Genomic DNA, 19,670 nt, shown 5'->3' with positions numbered 1-19,670 from the left:
TGCATTTTGTGCATCACTGAGACAAGGCTTTTAATAAAAAATCCTAGTATTAAGACATCCTTGAATTTTTAGAATAAACATCACTTATAGTTTTGAAAAATTATTTGTGTAGTGTTGGGTTGATGTTGCCAGCATTTTAGCTAAAGCAAGTGAAATTTCTTTCTTTGCTGTGTTGGCTTTATTATTTATGGTTAACTTTGAAAAATAATTTGGGAAGTGTTTTATCAGTTTGTAGTTTTGGAATGATTTAAATAACATGAGATTTGTTATTTGAAAGTTTTTAAGAACTTGCTCATAAAGGATCTTTGGATCCAATTCCCTACTTGGAACATAAAAAAATCTTCCATGAGTGTCAGTCCGTTAAAGCTTTCTGATTCTTACTGAATTTATTCTTCCTTAAAAACTGCACAATTCACTGGGTCCTGGGACTTTGTTATCACAGAGCTATAAAATATATTTTTATAGTTAAAAAGTTCCTTTACATCTGTGCTTATATTTGTCTTTCCCTCTCTTTCTTTTGTTAATATATCAGTAATTTTCATGTTTTAATGCTTTGTAAGAGGAAATACTATAATAATCACTTTATCAATTCCACTGTTCTTTTCCTGCTACCTTATATAATTTTGCTTTTATTTTTATTCGTTCCTTCATTATATTTCTCTAAGATTCACTTTTGTGTGTTTTATTACATATTCTGCATCAGTATTCTTGAAAACTAATTATAATCAAACACTTTGTAGATTAGTTTTTTTTTCAAAAAATCATTCTTTTTGGATTTATCAGAAAGATACAGATTTTTACAATCATGAAACTATAAGAACCAGGTTCAGTAAACCCATTTTCAATAAGCAATAGAAACAAAGTCAGAAAGGAGACGCCAATGTTGTTAGGGCTTGGGATGTACCACACAGATATCAGACTAAGAGCTTCCTGGTCTTTATTAAAGTTATAGTTTGCATTTAGGAGAAGTTTCACGAGGTTAAACCATGAAATCCAAAAACACTCAGGGGTTTGACTAAACTGACATACTTTTTACTAACATTGCCTGTTTGAGGCAACTGTGACATTGCAATGGGGGGGAACTGTCCATTCCATTTCCTCCAGACTTACACTGTGGCCCAGGTTCATTATCCCGGCCACCTGGGGACAAACACTCGAATGCCTTCCTCCACATCTGCTCCTTTGATTTTCCCCAATTTTCTCAACAAGAAACACAGTAGAATTTTATTCTTTATGGTATTACATTGGGCACATTAAAATCCAATGACCCATTTTAGTTTTAAAAACCAGGAGAGGAAAAAAAATGTTATCATCAATCATGAACTTGGAAAGAGTCCTTTGACAAACAATGAGGGGGAGTTATTTTGGAAACAACTGGGTTCTATTCTGGTAGACCGTGTGTCTCTATAAAAGGTGCCCTCCCTCTGCAGCCAGGAGGTGGAGGCGGGTTCCGTCCAGGCCTCTGAGGCCTCCTCTGCCGCACTGCCAGCGCCGTGGGGAATGTGTCTACAGTGGAGGCTCCACTCAGCTCTTCCGTATAAACTTCCATCTCATTCCAGTTTAGGCTTCTCTTTCTCTTCTTCCATACCTAAAACACAGGCAAAGCACTTAATGTGAGCATCGGATTAAAACAGGAGCAGCTTTGCCAAGCTACTTAAAAAAAAAAAAACCTCTCAACACTTCTCACCCGCCCTCTGGCACCCACCCCTTCTTTTTAGCTGAGAAGGAAAGTCCTTCACGGTTTTCTTCAGAAACTTCCTCAGTGACCTCTCGCCACCCTTTTCCACCAAATCAGGACAGAATATCTCCGGGACACACCCAGTTCTTATGGCTTCTGGGAGTGAGGGACTCAAGTTAGTTTTTGACTCACTGAATTTGCACGGAAGCCCCCGACTGGACTGCTTGCTGTGTGACCAGCTTCTAGAGAAAGGAGGTGTGCAGCTGATGAGTTTCTAACTGACCTTATTTTGTATTTCAGCCCTGTCCCTTTCTAAGACAAGGACTCTGGATTTTAAAAAATCAAGAAATATATATATTTTAAAGCTCACAGCCCATTAGCCACAAGAACTGTTTCTATCCATACCCATTTGTACTTAAACTTAAGTTCTCCCTATGTTCAACCCAAGCCTGGTAGAACTGTTTTTCTTCCTGAGACTCATATGGATCTGGCCAGTAAGACCCCTGTCTGTTGTCTGGAGTGAATAGTTAATGATGTTTCATTTTCCTGGAGATGAAAATGTTCAAGTCATTCTCATGAATTAAAGTGAACCAAACAAATGGCTCCCTACTTCACTTTTCCTAGCTGAAGATTTTTCTTGTGACACTAAATTCTCAAACACTTTTTGCTGGAACAAGAGAACAACCGAATGCTGCTTAGAAGGTTCTGCTGGTATTCTTTTGCAAGCTCTCTGAGGGCGAGCCCTTAACTGTTTTATTCCAGATTATATATCCTTAGCATATAACACGGTGTCTTTTTCACAGTAGGAGTTCCATTAATCCTTACTGAATCAATGAATAAACAGTAAACACAGGAGGCTTCAGCAGGCTGGACTAGTGGGAAAACAGAACAACAGATGGAATTTTGCAATATAAAAACTCATGAAGCCTAACTGCAGGGGGCCACCATGATGGTGCTTAAAGTAAGAGAGACGTGCCCCCCCCCCCCCATCTCAGCTGCTAGTCTGCGTTCTGTGGGGTCAGGGTGGTGGCAGTGGAATGTGCATAACATGCTCTGAACAGGTGTCCTTAGACATTCTTTTAGGTTTGGTTTTCATGACTAAGGAACTGGCAGAGATCTCTAACACTTTTTCCAAAGTAATTCTCAGAATCATACTAAGGAAAACTTCAAATTGAGAAGTCATGACATCCAAAGGGAGGAGGGACAGGGCAGCGGGGGGGGGCGGGGAAGGCTGGCGATGCCTAAGTTGTTGGGTAACCAAGGCAAAGGCAGACAAACACAACACAGATTCCGTTCAAACAACCCACATGACTTGAGTTCCCACCTCATCCCCTGTCCATCCCTGTGGAGAAGCTATTGGGAGCTAGCCGCTCGCTTCTCTTTTTCAAGTCTGTTTCCTCCTAAGTGTTTTCTTGCAGCTGGGTTGGCTTGGCAGTAAGAGTGGAATCTTCAAAAGCGGGGGTGGAGAACAGGGGGTGGTCACTGACCCAGACAGGGAAAATGGCTCCCCACCTACTTTCATTTGGCAGCTGGGCGGTAGAGGGAAAAATTAGACAGCTGTAAATGATATGGAAGAGCCACAGGTATAATTTCCACACAAATGAAACCTAATGGGAAGAAACCTGTCACAAAGCTGAGGCAGGAAGTGCTTTTGGGTACGCAGCGGAAGAACTGACTGAGCTCCAGACTCACTCACCTGTGACTTCCCTGGGCTGGGGGGGGAGGGGGCGCAACCTGAGGGCAAGTTGGCAGGGAAGAAAGGTGCAAGTGTGTGTCCCAGAGGCCCGGTGCTGACTCCTTTTGTCTGCTTTCTCCGCCCTCACCCCAACCTTTCACCCTTGGGCACTTCCATTTCTGGTTGTATGAAGTTTGACTTTAATAAGATGACACATTGCAATGGGAATAGATTCTTAGCTAAAGCACAGAAATATTTCAGGTGTTGTAGGTGGAGCTGTGTCCCCCAGCGAACCCACCTGTTGAGGTCCTAATTTCCAGGACCTTAGAATGTGAGAGAAGGCCGAGGATGTGGCTGTACAACTGTCTGTGAAAGAGACCAGGTATGTGACCTGTGAATCCAATGAATCATCTCAGCGGACTCCGGGAAGGACCTGTGGGGGATGCTCTGTCTGATGCTTTGGACCCCCGTGGATTACATGGGAAGCCAAAAGGGTTTTATGAGAATCTGGTCCCAGCAGAAACCCTGCCGATATAGACTGAAAGGGACAGGATGAAATGAAGGAGGAGTAACTCCAAAAGCATTTTAGGGCTGGATCCTTCTTGATTCCAGAGGGTAGGGCTGCTGCCCAGGCCCAAGGATGCAGGGCCTCAGCCCCCCTCCTGGTGAGTCTTGAGGACAGGACATTCAGCCAAAGGGGATTATTCTCAAGCCTTGAAATGGAATGGAATCTGCCCTGCTAGCTTTTAGACTTGGTTGGGAATCATGCCCCTTTCTTAACCTGTGACTTCTTTCTTTTGGAAGGGGAACATAAATTCTATGCCTGTCCAATCATTGTATTTTGGAAGCAGATGACTTTCTTCCTGGGTTCACAGGTTCACAACTGGAGTACAATGTTGCTTCAGGATGAATCATACCCACAGCTTACCCACATGTGATTTAGACAATATTTAAGGTGAGATTTTGGACTTAAGATGCTGGAAAGACTTTGAGGACTATTAGGAATGTATATTGCATGAATGAAGAGCATGAATTCAGGGGGCATAAGGCAGAGTGCTATGAGCTAAATTATGTCTCCCTAAACCTAAATCTCAGTACTTTAAGAATGTGACTGTGTTGGAGATAGGGTCTTTACCAAGTTAAAATGAAGCCACTGAAGTGAGCCCTAATCAGATATGACTGATGTCTTTATAAAAAAACAAACCTGGACCTGGCTGGTATGGCTCATTTGGTTGTGGCATTGTCCCCTGGGCCAAAGTCCTGGGTTCAATCCCCAGTCAGGGCTCACACCCAGGTTGTGAGTTTGATCCCCTGTTGGGACACATATGAGAAGGCAACCAATCCGTATTTCTCTCTCACAATGATGTTTCTCTCTCTCTCTGTCTCTCTCCCTTCCTCTCTGTCTAGAATTAATGAAAAATATCCTTGAGTGAGAATACAAAATTAAAAAAAGAAATTTGGGGACAGCCTCATGTATAAGTGCGAACGCCATGCGAATGTGAAGACGGTCATCTGTAAATGGAGGAGACAGGCCCAGAACAGGTTTCCCTCACGGTCCTCAGAAGGAGCCCACCCTGCTCAGACCTTGACTTTGGCATCCAGCACTGTGAGACATGACATTTCTATTGTTAAAGTCATCCAGTTTGTGGTACTTTATTGTGGCAGCCCTAGCGAACTAATACAATATCCGCAACATCATGGAGAATTACTTTCTTTTAAAAAGAGCAAATGAGTACCTATTCATTTAGCCTCCCTTAAAGGCCCTTTGTCTTAGTTCATATCAGGTTGGTCTATTTTGTTATTTGATAAGCTCTGCCCATGGTGCTGAGTGAATTTTCTAAACTCTCACCTGCCTGGTGTTCCAGCGGAGACACCCTGATGGTTCACTAGAAACAACACTGGATGCAACATGCTTCGGGTGTTGGCTATGCAACCGCCCTTGTTGGTGGGTTGCTTACGATTTTTGGGCCTCAGTTGTTTCTTAATAAAAGGAAAGGGCTGGTTTAGATGATCTCTGATGTCCTTTTTAGTTTTGGGATTCTGTAACCATGTGATTTCATCTTGTAGTTGAGGCCGACATAACATACCAAGTGGAGGAAGCAGAGCCATTAAAAGTCACTATGGATGAACAGAAGGCGGCCAAATGTGGTGTTCCTGCCTCTTGGAGGAGTTTGGTTTGGGGTGCAGTACGTGTGCTCAGGACTGTAATACTGGGCTCAGTTGTATTAGATTCATTCTACAACACACACACACAACACACACTGCTTTTATTTATTTAGTGTTGGATCTTTAAATATCTTTTTATTGTATTGTTTCCATGACCATTTCCCCCCTGATGCCCTCTTCCACCTCCGCCGCTCTCCTCCACCCTGCAATCTGCACACTGTTATCCAAGTCCGTGAGTCCTTTCTCTTTTTTGTTTGATTCCTCCACTGCTTTTAATTGGCAGTTTCAAATCAACTACCTGCAAAACCAGCCAACTAATGTGACCGAGTAAAGTGGCCAGGCGAGGACTAGGGTAAATTAGAGCACCATTTAAAGGGAACAAGGGACCCTCAGCTCCAGACCTCTGTTGCCAGAAGAAAACAGTGGGCTCAGTGTTGCCAGATCTTAAACTATTTGAGAAGATAAAAAATCTGGCCTATACATGAAATCTCCCAGTTTTGAAGTGCTGGTTCCAAATGAAAGTCCCACTATGGAGGCCTGAGGACACTTTTTTGCAGGTAAGGTTTGGAGGAGGCCATCAGTTTGTCATCTCTCTCTGACATGAAAAAGATGACCTCTTGGCACAAAACCTCTGTCTCCATTGAATTAACTACATGGTTCCAAGTAGATAAAATTAATCTCCAAACCTGACATGAGTTACAAAATATTAGTCAACTTTAACTCATATTGCTTAAAAGAATGGCACAAATTAAATCGAACAGATGGCTAAAAATAGCAACCCTTAGTTTCACTATTCATTTTTAACTTCTTACTCAAAGTTGCTAAAATGTAGTATTCTATTTATGTAGATTGGACTTTTTTTCTCCCCTGGTTTTCAGGCTGTCTTCTCTCTTAGAAGGTATAGAACAATGGCTGAATGACCGTCGGAATCAAGCCAGCTGAGGGGAACAGGCAGTCATAAACACTTCCTGAATAACATACACTGGACATATTATCTTAAATTGAAATATGGCCTTTCCCCAAAAAGCTGATAAGGTTTGCATTTTACTTTTTATTTAAAAATGTTTTTATCACCGCCTGAGGATATGTTTATTGATATTTAGACAGAGAGGAAGACAGAGAGAGAGAGACAGACAGACAGATGGACAATGATGTGAGAGAGAAACATCAACCAGCTGCTTCCAATACATGCCCACGTTCCGACCAGGCATGTGCCCTGACTGGGAATTGAACCCGCAATGCTCTAACCAACTGTGCTACCCTGCCAGGGCACATTTAACTTTTAATACATTTTGAAAGTTAACTCAATACTTTTATAAGTTAAGTAATAAAGAAAGATTACTATTCCCATTGAACAGAAAGGAAAATTATTAAAATATGTTTTCTGGTCTCTCAAGTTATGGCCTGAATAGGATAAAAAATTTTGACACTTTTACAAATAGATCACTTATTCAAATCAAGCCAGCTGCTGGGGAAAAAAAACCCTCAGATTCCTCCGGGCCATTTAACATTGGCTGCTACGTTGAGGCATACCATCCTGGAAGAGCCACACGTAAAAGAAGCCCGATTCAATAACCATGCAATGACTGCTTTATTTGTCTCATTAGATCACGTTCCCAGCAGAGTGTCTGGCACACAGTAGGGTACTCGGTGTCTGTGTAAAGTGGTTCATTTCCTGGTGATGTCGAGAGAGGTCTCGGACATCCCCACATCATCTCGCCTTTGGATGGATTCTCATGCAGGACTCAAGTCACTACATGTCTGCGCGGTTGCTTTGGCCACTTTCCCAATTTTGTGTTATCTTACATACACTTTGGGCAGATTTTGCGCAGCTTGGGTAAGATTACATGCCTTGCCGGGGTGGAGGCTCTGCCGTAAATAGAAACAAAAGAGAAATCAATCCATAGGTTAAGAGAGTTGATGCAGTAATGAAGTATTACCCTTTACTGCCTGAACTTCTTTGCCACTGCAACCCTTGAACATGACAGTCACTGGTGAATCTCAGTGGCCTGAGCCTTCTGTGTTGCTTAAAGGTCGAGGAGAATGGTGGTGAGGCTCTCTGAGGCTGCTGCACCCGAGGAAAGGATGGCGTAAAAAGTGGAGATCTGGGTGACTTCTATTGAGACTGGTTACATTTAAAGATTTTATTTGTTTATTTTTAGAGAGGGGGAGGGAGGGAGAAAGAGAGTGAGAGAAACATGATGTGTGAGAGAAACACTGATTGGTTGCTTCTTGCATGCCCCCAACTGGAGACCTGCCTTGCAACCCAGGCATGTGCTCTGACTGGGAATTGAACTGGTGACCTTTCAATTCCCAGGCTGGTGCTCAATCCACTGAGCCACACTATCCAGGGAGAGACTGGTTACATTTAATAATTAATCTATTTAGGTAAGGCTGTCTTTTATTAATCAGAGTAAACTCCTTATAAAATTTTATAGACATGCTTCTTTTCTTTTAGGTTTGGATATTTTACTAGCTAATAAGAAAGTGAGTAATAAACCATTCAGGTTACTGTCAGGAGCTCTTAGATTAACGCTGTAATTATAAAAAGGTAAGTCTTCCTAAGTGATTCTGTGCTATAGCGGATTTTTCCTTCGGTCTCTGCATAAGGTTTTATGACAGGAGTTCTCTTGTTTTATACTCCCCTAAATAATACTTACTTTTCTGTGTATCCCAGATATAGCTGTTCAGCACTTCTCCCAGCAGGTACAAAAAGTTCAGTAAGATGGTTGCAGACCCAAAGAAGATGATTCTGGCTCCTGGGCCAATGTGTTCCAGGAACGGGTACACCCACATCCCAGTTACATGATGTATCCAGCACACCCTGCAATGGAATGGCAACGGGGACCAAGACAGGACTTACTTTCATGTCAGGTTTCAAAGCTGCCGATATTACAAATATGGACCCCCCCATTCCAACTATTCTTCATCAGTGCCCATCATGGTTTTGCTTCTGACACTTAGGAGCTACCAGAGGTTTTGTTGTTGTTTGTTTCTTTTACTTTTTTTTTTTTTTTACTCTGAAATAATTTTAGGTTCACAGAAAAGTTGCAAATACAGTATTAGGGAATTCCAATGTGCCTTTTGCTCAAGTCTCCTGCATGTTACTATCTCATATAACTAGCACAATTACTAAAAGGAAGCAGTTAACATTGGTACAACACTACTAGCTGAACTGCAGATTTTATTTGGAATTTCCACTTTCCATTAAAGTCCTTTATCTGGTCAGGATCCCATACTGCATTCAGTGGTCATGACCTCTTCATCTCCTCCAATCTGGAAGCTCCTCAGTTTCTCCTTGTCTTTTCCAACTCTTGGAGGAGTTTGGTTGGGGATCTGACACTGCCTTTTTTTTTTTTGTCTAAATACTGTTATACAATCTTCTTCATCTCTTCTTTATATAACGAAACACTGTAGCATTGGGCAACCACATGATAGTAAAACCTGGGTGAATATGTGCCAGGAATCTAGCCGCCCTGCCTCCCAACCAGATACCAACGTACATCCACATGCTGATAGGACCACCCTGCAACCTCGAGACACCTGACTTCCCACAGCCTGATCCTTGGGTCTGTCTTTGTTTGTTTGTTTGTTTCTTTTTCTATTTTACTAATATATACTTGTAATTATTCTATCTGTGTTCTGGAGATTTTTTTTTAGACTCGGTGGCAATACAACATTATTCATATCCACTGTTTTCAAAAGTTTAGTTAGAATAATTGCAATGTTGGTTTGGTTCTGACACAGCTAAGAGCTATTTTTCAAAATATCAACTGTTGTCAATTTTGAAGACTAAATAAAATATAAAGAATTTATGACATGGCAATAAAGATTACTTTTTACACCTCTGTATTTTGGGTCATTTTCTTTATCATGGCATCACTTCTCTTTAAGCAGTTTATTTACATACATAACATACAAAGTCTATCCAGAATGTATCCAGCCATATCATATGAAAAATAGACATGCTTACTGAGGAAGATACAAGATTCAAGCAACATTATACATAGGACAATGACACCTAGTCCCCTTCAAAGGAGGCACTTTGGGACCTCACACAGTTCTCCCAATCACCATCGGTTGCCTGGTTGTATTTTCCTGAATCTCACCAACGGTCTGAAATGTCTTCCCTTTCAAAAATTATTTTAGTTTTGGGAAAAGCCAGATGTCACAGGGTGCTAAATCTAGGCTGTAGGGGGTTGAATCATCCGGGTGATTTGATGTTTTGCAAAAAAACTCTGCATGAGATGTGAGGCACGGGTGGGCACATCGTTGTGATGAAGCTGTCAATCATTAGTTGCCCATGGCTGCCCATGGCCTTCTGAATCATCTGAATAGTTTCCGTGGAGGAATGTTCAAGCATAATGCAAAATCTGATGCAGATTCATTGCTCTACTTGCTCGGTCATTTTGAATGTGATGGCCACACAGTACACGTGCTCACTCAACTGGTGTCTACTGCCCCAACTGACTACTACAGTGAAGTTGTCATTGTTCATACAAGCATGTTCCAGTCCACTCTCATGGGCTCCCAGGTTACATTGATGTCATCCAAGCCATCCTCATTCCATTAACAATGGCTGCACTGACCTCATGTGTGTGCGTGTGTGTGTGTGTGTGTGTGTGTACTTACTCTGAGTCCAGAAACCAACCCTGGTATCTTTCCTTGGGGCTTGCAAACTCAACCAGGTTAACAGCACTTTTCCCCGAAGGAGGTGAAAATTGATTCTGGGAGGGTGGTGAAGAAATCTTTTTCTTTTATCTATAAAGCATGGATACATGTATATGCAGAACATAGGCTGATACACAGTTTATCTGTAGTATTAACAGTTCATGGACCCAGCAATGCCACTCCCAAGTACAGAGCCAAAGGAACTGCAGCAGGGACACAGATACTTGGGCAGCCATGGTCACAGCAGCATTATTCACAGTGGCCAAAAGACTGAAACCACCCAAGTGTCCATCAACAGATGAATGGATGAAGAAAATATTATATATGCATGCAATGAAATATTATTCAGCCTTCAAGAGGAATGAGATTCTGATATATGCTACAACATAGATGGATACTGAAAACATTATGTTAAGTGAAAAAATCCAGACACAAAAGGACAAATATCGTATGATTCCACTTAAATAGGATACTAGAATCAACAAGTTCATAGAGATAGAAAGTATAATAGAAGTTACCTGGGGCTAAGGGGAATTGCAGAATGAGGAGTTATTGTGTAACGGGTTCAGAGATTATGTTGGAGATAACGAAAATATTTTGGGAATGGGTAGTAGTGATGGTTACATAACATTGTGAATGTATTTTGTGACTGAATTATACACTCACAAGTGGTTAAAATAATGAATATTATATTATGTACAGGGTGTGGCAAAAGTAGGTTTACACTTGTGAGTCCACAAAACATAGTTTACTTTTGTATTATCATTTATTAATTGTATTATTTCTAAATGAACAACTGCAAGCCTCCTTTTGTCCCACCCTGTGTATTTTGGCACAATAAGGCATTTTCGTGAGGTGGAGATTAGGGAAAATATACCTAAAAATTCTCCTTGGTTGGGGGAATCAGTTAGTAGAAATACTGCCTTAGAGAGAAGAGGTGGTCATGAGATCCAGCCAGGCAGCTTGAATAACAGTCCAAACTAAAATATTTTACCAAAAGAGGAAGCCAAGCCAGTCATTATTTTTTAAAGGCTGAAGCATGTGTGAGTTAGCAAAAATTTGATTGTTAGAACTGGCTCTACTTTCCAAATATAACCCAATGATCTACTTCTCACCATTGCCACCATTACCATCTCAAGTCCTCATCACCTCTCAACAGAACCATGCCGAGAGTTTCCTTTACCTTGGCTACAGTCTATTCTATAACCTATTCTCACTGGAGCAGCCAGAACCCTAGGAGATTCTGATGCATAATATTGTTCGTAAATTAGAGGCAATTTTATTTTCCCAATCTTGTCTTAATTAGTGTAGACAGTGGTATGTGCCCATCACACAGCTTATTAATTTTCATTCAGATAACATGCAATATCCCCCAAATGCAATACCGCAAGTCTATAATTGACTTTGTAAATCAACTTATAAAATAATCTGACTCACTGTAAAACTTTCCTCAAATAGGTGAGCAATTCAAATTATGAATGCCAGTCATATTTTTAAATACCTGTTCCTGGCATTCTACTTGCTTCCAGGAAACCAAACTTACATTTGAAGCTTTTGGTAATGTCTCTGATGCCAGGGCTCTACTCTTCAGACATTGTTTGCAATGTATTTTTGGTCTGTATGGAATCATGACACTGAATAGGGAACCATGACCACATCCTGTCTATTTGTAGCTGACTCCTGAATGTCTATTTCCAGCCTTGACCTCTCCCTGAACTCTGGAGCCCCAGGTTGCCCACTGCGCATTTCTACTTGGAGCATCTCTAACCTAACCTTTCCATGACATCATCATCATCCCTGCATCCTAGTTTCTGCACATCTCCGCCTTCCCTCATCACCAAACAGCAAATATGTTTCCCCTGTCTCTTACCCCTTAAACTGATGACTACTCGGTCACTCTAGTACTAGTTTGGGGCAGAATATGTGCTTTAATATGATATATAATCCCTTTCATCTTATTCAATCACCTTCTGAAGTATGATTATCCCCATTTCACAGATAAAGAAACAGAGTAGACTAAAGACCTTGTCTAGAAAAATGGGAAAGGAATGCACATATGATTTTATGATTTCTTTTCTGCCGCATAGACTTGCTTCCCTAAATGAGACACATTCATTGCCTTCAAAAATGAAGTGAAGGTTTTTTTTTTTTAAAGTTTTCTTGACTTAGTAGGCCATCCGACCATCTCAGATGCAATAGTCCTGTTATGTGGGATTTCACCTGGATCAGTGTGAATGATGCATCTTCTTGTCCCAACAAGCTGTGCTTTCACCGTTTGTTTCCTTGATATAATCAAGGCTCAGTTCTCTGCACATAAGTGACTCATGGGCTTGCTCACCTGTTTGCAGAGAGTTCTCACTTCTTGGTTAACTTTCAAATTCTATCTTAATCTAAGGTTGTCTTGTCTTAATGCCCAAGTAGCTTCTGCTTAATGTAATAATACCAATTTTAATTTTAGCCTAAAAATTGATAACCAAGGTGTGTTTGTGTGCTCGTGCACACATGTGTGCATAGTATATGAAGTTTGTTTGAAAAAAGTATATTGTTAACAATATGCTTTATTGTTAACAATAAAGCCCAGCCATTGTTAACATAATGAGAATGGTTTGTGTGACATTGATGTAACCTGGCAGCCAAGGAGAATGGACTGGAATGTACATGCATGAACAATGACCACTTCACTACACTATTCAGTGGGGGTGGTAGACACCACGGAGTGAGCATGTGTACTGTGTGGCCATTGGATTCAAAATGACTGAGTAGAGCAATAAATTTGCATCCAATTTTGCTTCAAGCTTGAACATTCCTCTCTTCCCTTTCGAAGGTGATTCTAGTTTTGGGAAAGGCCAGAAGTTGCAGTGCACCAAATCTGGGCAGTAGGGGGACTGAATCACCTGGGTGATTTGATTCTTTGCTGAGAAACTCTGCATGAGAAGTGATACTTGAGTGGGTTCATTGTTATGATGAAGCTGCCAATCACGAGTTGCCCATGGCTGCAGCTTTTTGAATCATCCAAATAGTTTTTGTAGAGGACTTTGTATATGTACATGTTATAGTACCGTAAGACTTGTAGGTGGTCTATTTTATTAAATGTACCTCCAACATCATTCCCTTTAATGTACGATTAAAAATGACATTTATTAATACCTCCTGAGTCCTGAGATTGACACCAGGGATACAAAAGTAAGTGAGGCAAAGGTGATTCATGTCTTCATGAATCACGGTCCAATGAGGAATACAGATATTAAGTGCAGTAGAATGAAGAAAATGTTAAGTATAGGATGTCACAGGTGCCCAGGGATCATTTCCTCTTTTTTTTGGGAACTTCCACTCACCATCAGTGTTTTTTTCTTGTGTATTCAACTTCCTTTCAAGTCAATTTTTCATAGCTGATAGATATGCCCGGATGTCTTCCATTAAAGCCCAACAAAAGATTTTCCCATCAACTTCACAAATATTGCCCCATACCTCTCCTTCTCTTCAAAACTAACCTCTCCAGTGAGTCCACACTCATTGACTCTATGTCTGCACTTTGCACAATTCCTCCACCCACAACAGTCAGGCTTTTGTTCTTGATAATCCACCAAAACATGCCAGCTCTCTGACATTGAGTTCTCCTGGTTCTCCCCCTACATCTGAGGTTGTTCTTCTTGGATCTTTTTGTGAGTTCCTTCTTCCCTACCCAACCAATGAATGTTGAATTTCCTTAAGGTTTGGTTCTCAGTGAAATATAATTTAATGAGTCTAGGGGGTGGGTAAAAGCATAGACAGGGAAAAAAAGCATTTGAAAATATGCATGGCAGGAAGGGACGTGGCAAAAATCACAGAGCCAAATGAAAGCCAGTGTAACAAAAGCAAGGTATGGTATGGAGGGATGAAACAGGTAGAAGCCACTCTGTGAAAGACACTCTCAACTTTGTTGAAAATGTGGGTCTTTAACCAAATACAATGGTGGGGGCATTCACGTGTCTGAGCCAGTGATATAATGTGTTCAGAGTTCTGGTTTGAAAAGATTCCTCTGGCAGTTGTGAGGACGAATTGGAAGGAGACATAAGTAGATATGGAGGGAAATGAGAAACTATGACAATACTTCAGACAGAGATAGATGATTATAGCATGCATTCAGATGCTGGTGACACATTCTCAGTTGACGAGTTTATTCATGCCCAACTGCTTCCTGTCTACTACCTATACACAGATATCTCACAAATTCATGTCCTATGAACTGTTAATCAAACAGTCCTCATCTCATATCATTTTGCACATCATAAAGATACCTCAGTTTTGATATATCTGTAGCCAACCACACACTCGTTTCCCTCAAATCTGGTCCTCCGCTGGTGTTCCTTATCTCTGAGAATGGCACTAGCTCCGTTCAGTTTTGCAACTCAAACCTGAGAGTTACCTTTGTTACTTCCCTCTCTTTCATCACACCTTTTCTACCCATTACTTCGTCTTGTCACGGCTATCTCACACATCTCTCCAATATGTTTTCGCTTGCATCTCTATCACCAGCATCTGAATGCATGCTATAATCATCTATCTCTGTCTGAAGTATTGTCATAGTTTCCCATTTCCCTCCATATCTACTTATGTCTCCTTCCAATTCGTCCTCACAACTGCCAGAGGGATCTTTTCAAACCAGAACTCTGAACACATTATATCGCTGGCTCAGACACGTGAATGCCCCCACCACTGTATTTGGTTAAAGACCCACATTTTCAACAAAGTTGAGAGTGTCTTTCACAGAGTGGCTTCTACCTGTTTCGTCCCTCCGTACCATACCTTGCTTTTGTTACACTGGCTTTCATTTGGCTCTGTGATTTTTGCCACGTTCCTTCCTGTCATGCAGATTTTCAAATGCTTTTACCCACCCCCTAGACTCATTAAACTATATTTTGCTTTTATATCTTAGCTCAATTATTATAACTAACCACTCATCACTTAGGAAAGGTTTCTCTAGCCTATTAGATTAGGTCAGATGTTATAAGCTCTTTCAGAACCACGAATCTCTTCTTTTTAAAAATTTTGTTTATCTTTAGAGGGTAAGGGAAGGAGAGAAGGAGAGAAATATCAATGCGTGGTTGATATACATTGCATGCATATCAACTCTCATGCGTCCCCTGCTGGGAACTGGCCTGCAACCCAGGCATGTGCCCTGACCGGGAATCAAACCATGATCCTTTGGTTCTCAGGCCTGTGCTCAATCTACTGAGCTACACCAGCCAGGGCTTCTCTTCTATTTTTAAAGCTTTTTAAAATTAGTACTTAGATTTGAATGACATATTTGTTTGAATAACATTTCTCCCCCTTTAGACTCTCTGAATTTTGTGAGGCGAGGGCCCCCGTTTGTTTTTACTGCTCATTGTACCCCCAGCACTTGGCACCAGGCCTGTCGCATAGAAGAAAAGGGCAAATGAGCACGACGGCATTTACCCTATGATAGGGGGAGTAAGAGTGAATTGAACAAAGATGGGAGGCAAGCACTTTCTAGCCAAATGAAATCGCATGTCAAAAGACCCCAAAATAAGGGAGAGCTTCCAGTTATTCAACAAGAAAACACTGTGTTGAGCTCAAGGGAGAAAGGACATGAAGGGCAGGCAGGTGACACACTATGGGTGGCTTTTTAAGCCACAGCAAGCACTGTAGACTGCCCTGTGGTGGACATCAGGAAGTCTTTGAGGGGTGTTAAATAAATGTGAAACAGATAAGGTGGCCGGGAGAACAGGCTATTGGATCTTTGGGATGTTTGCAAGCTGGTTGGTTGGTAGCTTTAATTCAACCGAAGAATGTTAAAGGCATATCAGGCTCACCCACCCTCAGCTACCGCAGAGTGCGTTGTTACATGCTGGGTTGGTCAAAAAGTCCGTAAGGTTTTTTCCATAAAATAAAAGACATACTTTTTATTTTCACTAATAATTTTGTTGATTTACATATTTTGAGTATGTTAGCTATCTCTCTCAGGGTAGAAGGTTGATTGTTCTCAACTAATGTCTCAATTTGATTTCTCTCAACTTTAACTGGTCTACCCAACCATGAACCATTGTCTGGTGAGAAATTCTCCAGCACTCAATTTTGCAAACCACTTTTGACATGTTTGATCAGTCAGAGCACCTTCTGCATATACTTCACAAATCTCTCTCTCTTTTTTTTACATTTCAGTTGCATTTTACCTTTCTTGACAAAATAAAGCATAATGCACTGAAAATGTTGCATATTTTCTTCCATCTTCAATATTAAAATGGCTACACAAAAACTCACCGATTTTGATAAGTTTTTAAAAAATGCACACTGATATGACAGCTGTCACCATACAATCTAACACAACTGTTTTGAATGAAGTTGCAGACAGCTAAGTGCTACTACAGCTATCTTCCAGAAAAAAACAAATAAACTTTTTGGCCAACCCAGTATCTGTCAGTAATACACTGGTTGCTAGCATTTAAAAAGTAAGAATAGAAGAAAACAAAAGAAAATATCAGAAGGCCTTGTCTACAGTGATGATAAAAATGGTTCGTGGAACTTCCACTTGATGTGCTTCATGCACATGTGTGTTGATGGGGTCATGATGCAAAGGATGTTTTTTATGTGTTTTATTCACAATAAAGTCAATGTGAAAGACACTGATTTGGAAAATAGAATTAAGATAATTTGGTGATTATGATCGGACTTAGGCAGTTAGGGAACTGAGATGAGTTAAGGATTAATCATAGATTCCTGCTTAAGTAGGAGGAGGACGATGCCATTTCCTGAGGCAGGGAATGCGGTAAAGGAGCTGGTTTGAGGGGTTACCAGTTTCGTTTGGACATGTCGAGTTTGAGGTACCTTTAAGATATCCAAGCGGAGATATCCTGAAGGCAGTTACATGGGTTCGAAAAGGAGAGAAGAGGACTGATGTGGCAATACAGATATTGGGTGTATTGGCAAAAAGATGGTCGCTGAAGCCACCAGAACAGATTGAGATCACCGAGATAGAGGATAAGGTATGAATATGGTGAGCCCATAAGGGAGCCTTAAAAAAGATCATAATTTAGCTTCATCCTTGTGAAGGATGAAGCTAAAAAAAGAAAGAAAAAAAATGTGGGCTACTGACTTGGGAGAAAGACAGAAAAGTGTAGTGTCTTGAAGCCAACAAAAGAGTGGTTCAAAAGTAGAGTAGGCTACCTTTTATTAGTACAGTAACTCTGAGAAGAACTGAGAATAATTAGAAAATACATTTATCCAATGGAACACTACACAGCAGAAGGAAAGAAGGAGCTCCTATCCTTCACAACAGCATGGATGAATCTGGAAAGCATTATGCTAGGTGAAATAAGCCAGGAGGTGAAAGACAAGTACCATATGATCTCACCTATAAGTGGAACCTAATCAACAAAACAAACAAGTGAGCAAAATACAACCAGAGACATGGAGATAAAGAACAAACTGACAGTAACCAGAGGGGAGGGGAGAAGGGGATAATGGGGCAAAGAGGGGGAAGGGTCATCAAGGAACGCGTATAAAAAGACCCATGGATAAAGAACATGGGCTGGGAGGTGAGGGTGGGTAGGGTGGGGAAGAGTAATGGGGAGGGGAAATGGGGCAACTATAACTGAACAATAATAATAAAAAGAAAACAGACTTTCCACCTATGAAGTAGAAGCAAGATATTTTTCTGATTTCAGGTAGTAAATGTATCATTCAAATCTGCTCTGGATGCTGAATAGATATAAATGGTAAATAGTAAGTAAAGAAAAATTGACCTTGTCAAGCTTAGTAGCTCTCTATGCCACATGGCCAAGTTTCACCCTGTCACACAGCTCACGAGCTGTGGAGGTCACTGGGGCCCTGGAGGAGCTGTAGTGAAGGAGACACAATGTCCCTCCCTTTTCTGGCTCTGTCACCCTTCTTTTTAAAAAAAGATTTTATCTATTTTTGGAGAGAGAAGAAAGGAGGGGGAAAGAGAGGGAGAGAAACATCAATGTGTGGTTGCCTCTCATGTGCCCCCACCTGGGGACCTGGCCTGCAACCCAGGCATGTGCTGTGACTAGGAATCGAACCAGTGACCCTTTGGTTTGGAGACTGGCACTCAATCCACTGAGCCATACCAGCCAGGTTGGTCACCTTTCTTTATCCTACTGATGACCTTTCAGTTCTTATGATACGTTTATTTTAAAGAGGATTTAAAATTTGTTTTATTATTCACATTTTGGTAAGGAGCCAGGCTATTTGGCAGCCAGGCTATTAGGTCATTAGACAGAACCCAAATTCATTGCAGTAACAGCTAATAGCAATAGCTACTGATGCTGAATTCTCACTGGCAGGCCATGTGCAACTCCTTGGGGCAGGTATTATATATAGTAGCACCATTTTATAGATGAGAGCAGTGGAGCAAATGGAGGTTCAGTCTGTGGGGGAGCAGGGACGTGGCACTCAGCAGGGTCCCCCAGTGCCCTGAAGACGGAGATGAGATGGATAGGAACAGGGCTCTGCAAGGCTTTTAATGTGCTTGGAACCAAAAATAATCAAAGTGTAACGTCTCTGTGTAAATTTTTTCTTTTTCCCCCCATGGACTCTAAAAGTAATTCATGCTCATTATGGAAAATGTATGAAATATAGAAATGTTGCAAGATGCAAGGTAAGTCAGTTTTGGTGAAGTTTTAATATAAGACTAAGGCTCTTATAAAACTCAAAGATCTGATTTTAAAACTTCCTCAGAAGAGAGGAAATCCACTGCAGGGATAAAGTCATAGACACTTCCAGAGAAGGCACTGACCTATTTCTTAAGAAACCATCATATCACCTATGCATTTAGCCTACTGGAACTTACTACGATGCTTGGCAGGCAACGACAGTCTACCTTAGTGTGGAGTGACAGAAGGGACATGACTCAGCTTCTCACCCAGTGGGTCTCTGTGTGTCTCCCATGGTACCTCCACTCTGATGCTTTGAAGGATTTTTCAAGGGCATGTTTGACTTTTGCCTCAAATGCTGACTGTAGACCTGGCCTTCTCTGTAGACATATTCGTTTAATTTTAGGGCCATTCTATAGGGCTTTTGGACCATCTCCTGGGTACTGATTGCATGAAGCCTTGTTTCTATCACATTTTTGAAAACCTAGAATTCTACTGGAGTTTTCTGGAATTCGTAAACTCATGCACTTATTCAACAAACATTTCTGGAGTGCTCAGTTTGTGCCAGGTGGGGTAAGCAACAGTGAGGATGCAAAGGTGTGCCCTTGAGGAGATTATGGTGCCAAAGGGCTACCCAGGTTCCCACTGAAAAGACTGTAGGTCCCAGGGAATATAACAGAGGATGTCTGCCTGGGGGTAGCAACAAGGCTCTCAGAATAGCACTCCAAAAGTTCTCCTTGGCGATGTGTGTGATAGTGCTTGATAGTGCTAGAGCATCCATCCACAAGCAAATACCAACCAGAGGGGCTCCATCGGAAGCAGTGTGGAAATATCCTCTCACTCAATTCCAGAGACTACGTTAGAAGTT

At 41.2% G+C, this 19,670-nt stretch overlaps 1 protein-coding gene across 3 annotated transcripts in view; it reads right to left on the bottom strand.

Moving 5' to 3' along the window:
- Positions 1–914: 914 nt before the first annotated feature.
- Positions 915–19,670, bottom strand: part of AIG1 (androgen induced 1) — a 211,747-nt gene continuing 192,991 nt past the window's right edge. For 2 of the 3 annotated variants that reach the window (XM_037144949.2, XM_037144945.2), the window contains 2 exons: positions 8,180–8,343; positions 915–1,588 (listed from right to left, as the gene is read on the bottom strand). In XM_037144949.2, the coding sequence (XP_037000844.2) occupies positions 1,551–1,588; positions 8,180–8,343 (202 nt within the window). In that variant the 3' untranslated portion in view covers positions 915–1,550. Of the gene's footprint in view, positions 1,589–7,086; positions 7,389–8,179; positions 8,344–19,670 lie in introns of those variants that run through there. The other variant, XM_037144946.2, reaches the window with a different exon arrangement.

The sequence above is a fragment of the Artibeus jamaicensis genome, unplaced genomic scaffold (genome assembly GCF_021234435.1).
Source record: "Artibeus jamaicensis isolate MK-2021 breed Jamaican fruit bat unplaced genomic scaffold, CSHL_Jam_final contig_3176, whole genome shotgun sequence".
NCBI lineage: Eukaryota > Metazoa > Chordata > Mammalia > Chiroptera > Phyllostomidae > Artibeus > Artibeus jamaicensis.
This window is presented reverse-complemented; position numbering and strand designations above follow the sequence as displayed.